Source organism: Octopus bimaculoides, chromosome 22, assembly GCF_001194135.2.
Source record: "Octopus bimaculoides isolate UCB-OBI-ISO-001 chromosome 22, ASM119413v2, whole genome shotgun sequence".
Taxonomy (NCBI): Eukaryota; Metazoa; Mollusca; class Cephalopoda; order Octopoda; family Octopodidae; genus Octopus; species Octopus bimaculoides.
The window spans coordinates 36,495,607-36,504,205 of NC_069002.1; the positions used below are offsets into that span (position 1 = coordinate 36,495,607).

The 8,599-nt window shown below is 36.9% G+C and overlaps 1 protein-coding gene across 1 annotated transcript in view; it reads left to right on the forward strand.

The window, feature by feature from the left end:
* LOC106867756 (WD repeat-containing protein 11) overlaps positions 1–4,187 on the forward strand; it is a 35,981-nt gene extending 31,794 nt beyond the window's left edge. The window contains exons 27-30 of the mRNA XM_014912727.2: positions 135–232; positions 1,111–1,185; positions 2,411–2,555; positions 3,553–4,187. Coding sequence (XP_014768213.1) covers positions 135–232; positions 1,111–1,185; positions 2,411–2,555; positions 3,553–3,695 — 461 coding nt within the window. The 3' untranslated portion in view covers positions 3,696–4,187. The remainder of the gene's footprint in view (positions 1–134; positions 233–1,110; positions 1,186–2,410; positions 2,556–3,552) is intronic.
* The last annotated feature ends 4,412 nt before the right edge of the window (positions 4,188–8,599 follow it).

The following is an 8,599-nucleotide window of genomic DNA, read 5'->3' on the forward strand; positions in this document are numbered from 1 at the left end:
TTTTCCTTCTTTCTTTCTTTCTGTGTCTAGTTGGCCTTGAATATTTAAGGACCTGGGGCAAGTGATGGTTCAGGGTTGGAGTAATATTCGATCTGTGGCTGATAATTTGGAATTAATTGTCTGTTATTTTGCAGAGGGAATCCAACTGCTGTGTTTAATAGACAAAGGTCTTGATGCCTGCCGTTATTTGCAGACCTATGGTCACTGGGATGAAGCAGTGTGGTTAGCCAAGGTATCTTTTATGTTTATGTATTTTTATTCACTCACAGGTCAACTCTGATCACCAGCATTCCAACCATGGCCATCCCTTTTTTTTGTTACCCCTTTAGCATTTAGATTACTCTTTCAAATGCTTATTTATTCACATTGTTTTGAATTAATTATGGATTATGTTGTAGCCTCAAGATTTTGATGATGAGATTGTTTAATTTTAAAATGACATTGTAGAGTAGGTTATTTCTCTTCATTGGCACCGGATGCATAAATGGCTAACTTTGATGCTTCCAGCTCAGGCTGGTGCTGGCTGCACACAGCGGCCAGATAGTCACATCCGTCTTTGCCCGATCTTCTTGCTAACTTTTAGCACGTCTCCATAAAGGCATTCGTTTGTCATATGTTGCTGCCATTTCACATTTAGGGTCATTCATCACATCCTTGTGTAGCAGACATCCAACCCAAATTAGACTTGTGGAGTCCACTTTATGGTGATGTAAGGAGAGAAAACATTGCCACACATCATCAACTTGATTGCAGACACTGGCCTGGAATGTACCCAGGACCTCAAGGCAGTGATGTTGGACTGGGAGGTGTGATGGGTAGATTTTGTTGCTGTGGCCCAGGCTGGAACCCGGCCATAAGAAGAAGATATATGATGAGCTTCTTTCAGTTTCTACTGACAAGTAGAAAATGTGTGCTCAAAGTGCCATACAGTGGGACTAAACTCAGAACGATGCTGTTGGCAAGCAAGCGTCCTACCACACATCCACACCTGTGTCATGTAAATGGAATTTAATAATTGAAATATGATTGTGAGACAAGGATAGGTGATGTTCTACATTCTGATTGTGTTATTGCTTCTGTTTTTAATCTTCTTTCTTGGTTTGAACCCAGGCAACCCTCAACTATTGTGAATACAGTGAAGTTGTGAAGAGATGGGCTGACCATTTATCTCAGCAGGGCCAAAAAGTAAGGGACACTTTTTTGTTTTATCTTTTATCTTTTTATTTTTAACTTGTTTTAGTCATTAGACTATGGCCATGCTGGGGCAGCGCCTTGAAGAATTTTAGTTGACTGAATTGACCCCAGGACTTATTTTTTAAAAAGTACTAGTACTTATACTATCAGTCTCTTTTGCTGAACCACTAAGTTAAAGGGACGTAAACACACCAACCCTGGTTATCATGTGGTGGTCAGGGAACAGACACACACACACACACACACACACACATACACGATGGGCTTCTTTCAGTTTCCGTCTACCAAATCCACTCACAAGGCTTTGGTTGGCCTGTGGCTATAGTAGAAGACACTTGCCCAAGGTGTTACACAGTGGGACTGAACCTGGAACAATGTGGTTGGGAAGCAAACTTCTTACCACACCTGAACCTGCAAACAAACTTTTTCAATAATTTTGTTTTTCATCGTCAATTTTACATTTGCTTTTTCCATGCTAACATGGGTTGGACAAGTCTTGTTTTGGCAGTATTCTTCAAGCATCTGTCCTTCCAGTTGCCAACATTACATTATTCCACTGCTGACCATTTTTTTTATGTGGAATATGCATGAATTGTTTTCACCTCAGAAGGATGACAGGCAAGCAATTATCTAACAAAGGAATTGATAAAGTTCTTGCTTTTCTCTTATTCAGATATGTAATGTGTTACAGAAAACAAACACAAAAAATATAAATACCTCTTAAACCCTTAGGGGATTACAGGAACCGATATGTAGGTAAATGTTTCACGGCATTAAGTTGTTGAAAGTTAAATACACCGCCTGGATAGGACGTCAGTCTATCATATGTAACTCACTTGTGATATTGGCATCTATTATCCATAGCTAAATGAGGAGATGAGAAATATGATAGTTGTTGTTGATGTTTAATCGCAGGTCAATCCTAAGTGAGAAGATTTATGGTAATAGCAAAAGTTGTGACTTTTGAGTGATATCTAGAACTATATTATCCTTTTTTTTTTCTTCTTCAGAAATTAAGATATAATTTTCTGGAAATTTATCTTCTATTTCTAGCACGTCAGGTTACCATTTGCTTGGATGATGTTGATTTGGTGGTGGAGGCTGAGGTGGTGATTTGATAGTGGTAGAGGTGATGTGGGGGTGGTAATATAGTGTTGGTGGTGTGAAGGCTATTTTTCTCTATACCACTGATTTTCTTTTTTGTTTTATTTTTCAGAGCAGAGCAATCCTTGCTATGCTGTCGCTTGGCCAGTTCCTCCGTGTCTCTGAAATGTTGTATGGCATGAGATACTTTGACAGGGCAGCCAGGTTTATAGAGGCATGTATGGAATTTGGTGTCATTGAGAAATCAGAAGAGAATGGTATCCTTTATAACAATCAGCTTCTTTGTTTCCTTATTATTTTCTCTTTTCTTCCTTTGTTTTACTTTTTTTTTCGTAATTCATTTTATATTAATGAAATTGTCTTTAAGCTATACTTTTTTACTTGTTTCAGTCATTTGACTGTGGGTCATGCTGGAGCACCGCCTTTAGTCGAGCAAATCGACCCCAGGACTTATTCTTTGTAAGCCTAGTACTTATTCTATCGGTCTCTTTTGCTGAACCGCTAAGTTACGGGGACACAAACACATCAGCATCGGTTGTCAAGCGATGTTGGGGGAACAAACACAGACATGCACACACACACACACACACACACACACACACACACACACATATATATATGACGGGCTTCTTTGAGTTTCCGTCTACCAATACACGCACAAGGCTTTGGTCTACCATTATTAAATGTGGACGTGAATATTCAGTGTGTTGTGTAACAGTCTGACCCTGCTGTTTAAATGAAAGTAGTCAGAAGTGTAAGATGATCGTGAGAACTTACTATGTAACATCTTTGTGCCAGAGACACTTAAGACACTTGTCAGTGACATATAAAAGACACTCATGTCACTGTTGTGTAAAAGACACCCAGTACACTCTGTAGAGTGGTTAGGGTTAGGGATGGCATCCAGCCATAGAAACCAAGCGAAGACAAATGACTGGAGCCTGGTGCAACTCTCTGGCTTACCATCTCTGGTCAAACTGTCTATTCCATGCCTGCCAGAATGGACAATGGACATTTAATGATGAAGATGATTCAGCTGTCCAGTTTCTTTATTTATGATTGAAGGCTCTGGAAAAAGATATGGCTAACTTGTGCAATGTGTGATCTTTAAATTCACAATGATATTGCAATGTTATGCAGACTTTGGATGGTTCTGACACTAATTCATAATTTTAAATTTCATTTCCATAAAGTTTCATAAAGATTTTTAAAAATGCTTTTGAAGTTAAATTTTTCTTTAACAAAATTTTTCAGCACCATTGATTGAAGCTATATTCCTTGCATTTAGCCGGTATCTTATAAACATCGGTATGAAACAAGCGGCTCTTTATTATGGTCAAATGGCTGGAGAAAAAGGAGAACTACTGCTGAAAGAAGTGAACATATTATTCAGTTAAAGGGTACAGTTGGGTAGGAACAATGCAAAGTAAGACTTGGCAGAAATTACAGAGATTCTTCTGGTCTTACTGAACGATGCAGGTCCCTGGAAAAGTAAAAGTTAAACCATCAGAGTTTCCATTGGATTTTTAGCCAAAAATATGCAAAACCATTTCTATTATATTTAGCTATCAAAGTTTAATAGTAATTAAAATTTTATAAATAACCCTTACTTGTTTCCCTGACTCAAATGAATGAAAAAAAATAATAATTAAATAAATTTTTAGAGAATGAAAGGAAAACAAGGGGTTAAGTAATCCCAAGATAAAAAAAAGATGTGGTTGAGGGACACAGAAAACATTCTAGACTTAAATGTTAATTTTTATTGTGCCGCTGGTTAATAAGTTTATTATAATTATAAAGTATTTTAGCATCATGCTCAAAATGCAATTTGTTCAGTTATATCTAAACCTGTGATCTTCTGTTATATAATAAAATATTTTGTACAGTCATCTGTGAAATTTGTTTTTTTTGTTTTTGTTGTTTTTTTGCTTATCTATTTATTTATTTGCAGCCATTTGATTTACGAAACTGTTTTCACATCTTTTCATCCTAGAAAGAGTTTAAAAGACTTTTCCTTTGGGCTTTGGCTAATCTAGCTCTTTCTTTCTTTCCTTCCTTTTTCTTTCTCATTCTTTCTTTTTTTTCTTCCTCTCTTCCTGCTTTCCTTTTTAAGATGAGATGTTTTTCGAAGGAGTATATGGTTGCTGTTTAACAGAACAAGAGACTGTGTAGAGCTGCTATCATCAGCTCATTCTTAAACTTGTTTTCCCAAAAGCTTCACTCTTTTTTTATATTATGGTTTGTCAGGAAGAAGGGGCTGTGTCTATTACCTTCAAAGGACCCCTGAAACCAGTGAAAAAGTTATAAGCATTAAATGAATTATGGATTAAAATACAAAGAAAGAAAATGCCTGTACATATGTTTATTAGCTGTGAGCCAAACATGTTTGTTGCTCCATAACTTTTCTTGACAACAGAATTGAAGTCTTTTTAAATGAATAACTTTATCTTGACAATCAGACTTCTCACTGTCACATTATTTTGCCATTATATACCCAGTTTTCTGGGTCTTTAAACCACTTTTGATAAAAACAAAATAGTTTTGGAAATTTATGAATTTTTTTTCAACCCCACCTCTGAGTACAACATATGTAGTTTCTATGTAGTTTCTACCAACAACTTTTCTGCATACCAAGCATGGCCATTTCCCTGATGGTTGGAGGGTCCTGTTTTCTTCCTACTTATTCAAACCTTAGTCTCTGCTGCTAAGTTCACTTTGAAGGTTCTTGATTATCCTGCGTACATCAACATGGCTGTGTGGTTAAAAAGCTCTATTTACAACCTTATAGTTTTAAGTTTAATTACATTGTGTTGGATTTTGACCTTCACTGTGGTTAACCAATGCTTTGTGAATGGAATTTGGTTGGCTGAAGATAAACAAAAGCTCTTCTACATAAAAAAAAACCTTAAATCACTGATAAAACAAAAGCACTGGTGCTTTTGTACATATATCTTGTGTTGCATTTGTTCTGCTCAAGTTGCACAGAGACTCTCTTATTACTGGCACCATCAGAAAAGCAGTAAGCCATTGATTGACTAATTGGAAACTTATAACCAATGATGGTGTTGTGCACAAAAATGTGGTATAAAATATGTTTTTAAAACAGAGGAACAATGAACAATGAACTTATATTCGTCTCAGATATCAAATATATGTCAGTACATAAGTGAGATATATCTCTGTCAACAATTGTTTGATTAGATGACACGCTGATTATGAAGATAATGCTGGGGGTTTTTTGTGTGTTTTTGCTGTTGTTGTTTAGCACCAGATAATCCCAAATTGAGCAAACTTATTGATCAAAGGTGTTACAGTGAATTCTCAGGGTAATTAGTGCCGTGGGAAGAAATATCCCGTGGCATTTGTGCCAGTTCACTGAGCTTTGAATTCAAATTCTAACAAGTTTAAAATTGCCTTTCATCCTTTAGAGATTCAGGGCAGTGGATTAGTGATGCTGCTAGAATCACCCAGAAGTATTTGTTGTGGCTCTTGTGTTCTGTGGTAGGTATGGAATACATCAGGACATCTTCTGTAAGAAAACTAGGGTCAGTGCTATTATATTTAATGTAATGAGACAAGAAGTTTCAATTAATTAAAATTGTTGTTGTTGGCACTCTGTTGCTTCTGACGTCAAGGGTTCCAGCTGATCTGATCAACAGAACAGCCTGCTCATGAAATTAACGTGCAAGTGGCTGAGCACTCCACAGACACGTGTACCCTTAACGTAGTTCTTGGGGATATTCAGCGTGACACAGTGTGACAAGGCTGACTCTTTGAATTACAGGTACAACAGAAAGAGGAAGTAAGAGTGAGAGAAAGTTGTGGTGAAAGAGTACAGCAGGGTTTGCCACCATCCCCTGCCGGAGCCTCGTAGAGCTTTTAGGTGTTTTCGCTCAATAAACACTCACAACGGCCGGTCTGGGAATCGAAACCGCGATCCTATGACCGTGAGTCCACTGCCCTAACCACTGGGCTATTGCACCTCCACTAATTAAAATTACTCTCATAATTAAAAAAAAAGACTCATTAATTAAGTAATTAATTATAATCAAGCTACAAAGGGAGACCCTGAAATTTGATTGTAGGTTTACTTGAATGAGTTTGACCTCGAGCTAAAGAACAAAAGGCACATTGTTTAATATGGCCCAAGGGAAGCTATAACTTAAAAAGAAAAGAGAAAACAGTTAGAGATGGAAACCGTTTGATCATGTCTGCTGACTCAGGGTCGTTCCAGATTTTAACATGTATGCAAACATATTTCAATAAATTTTGAATATTATATAAAAAAAGTTAGAGTTGGGGGTATTAGAATAACTGAATATAATTAAGTTGCAGTTTGGGTTGTATCTAAAGAAACAAATTCTTTGATAAAATTATGAAAGAATATTAAAATTTAAGAAATAAAACTGTTAAAGGATGATTTTGTATCATGTTACCTCATTAAGACTTGGACAAGCTGAACTGAAAAGAGTTAAGCAATAATGAACATGCAAATAAAATTTATATTATTATCAAAAGTATATTATGAGAAATAACCTGGTTATTTTATTGTTATTTGATTAAGAATACTGTGAACAAAAGAGTAATTGAGTACAGGTTTGTCATAGTCCCATCACTAGTTCAATGAGTTTATGGTGTAAGGGTGACTTACCACTATAAATGGGGTGTCTAGGGTATGTCTGTACAACTCAGGTGGAACAAATATCAAAAGGTATTTTTGTTTGAAAGCATCTGAATATAGGTTCCCTTGTCGATGTTTACCTCTTTTGCACCTGTGAGTGTGGAGGGGAGGGATGTGAACAAGTGTGTATGATAGTTTTTCATATAAGAGTTTTCTCTCTCCTAGATGGTTTGTCAGCCAAGACTAAAGAGCAATTATCTGCCTGTTGAGTAAGTTATCTTGCCCCAGACACCAGACTGCCCAAATGATTAAGAAATGTGCTTTGTAACCACAAGGTCCTGCTTTGATTGCACTGCATGATATCATGGCCAAGTCTCATCAGATGGTTTGTACCTGTAATTCAAAATTACAGCCTTGTTGTAAACCATGTCAAGTTGATTCAACGTTAATGGTACATGTAGCAATGGAACCCTCAGCCACTTATGTGTTAATTCAGTGTTAGGTAGATTAGTCGTTAGAACAACTTAATCCTCATTGTAAAAACCACTAGAAATCCATTCACTTACTATTAATATTTTAATGTTTGTCTTGCCTGGTTTGTACCCATGGCTACATCTTTTCCAGTCTCACTCTCACCAATCATTAATCATCATTTCTAGTCTTTGGAAGACTAAGCAGCATCAGATCAGTCTTTATTAATGCATCCCACATTTTGCACAATTTCCATTTACTTTCTGCATTTAGCACTAAAAAGGTGCAACTATCCATCCAACTAAATATATACACCTGATTTCTCTCATATCTAGTTTCTCTTTCAGTCCATTTGTTCATTTGATTATACATGTTAACATTACATCTCCAGCAGAGCATGTCTGCTTCATTTCATTTCATTTAATCTTTGCACTACTTACTTTCATTATTTCATTTTATTGGCCACAACGGCCTTACGTAGAAGAAAAAGAATAAAGAAAGAAGCTGCGGGCTGGACAAAGACATAATGGTATGTGTAATGAAAGTGATAATAATGAATAAGTGGGGGGAAACAGCAACGCCCGCCGATTGCTTGATCCCCTACTTACTTTCATGCGACATTACTGTTCTCACACAAACATCCTTACCATTTTCTCTGAATGAATAAACCTTTGTTAGCAGCAAAAGTAATTTCTACTTGAACTTCTTTCCTTCAGTTCCCACTCTATTTTTTTTATTATTGTTTTCTGGGTCCTGGGCGGGTGTGGTCTAGCTTCTCCAATGTTCTTCCCTGCCAGTGTGATGGTGGCTGGTCTTCCTTGTTCAGATCTGGTGAGAAAGACGATCTCACATGTGGGCTCCTTTCAGTTTCTGTTTATCAGATCCATTCACAAGGCTTTGCTCAGCCCAAGACTACAGCAGAAGACACTTGCCCAATGTGCCACACAATGGGACTGAACATGGAACCATGCGGTTGGGAAGCAAGTTTCTTACCACACAGCCATGCCTGTACCTATTCATACACACACACACACACACACGCAATGTCAGGATGTAGAAGCATTAGGCAAATATTTTGTAATATTACCTGACCAATGCCTGCCTGAATATTAAGACATTATATAAATAATATTGATGATGTTGATCAGGAGGTGGAGGAGGAGGTTAATAATGAATAAATAATGAATAAATAATGAAGACAACAGGGCA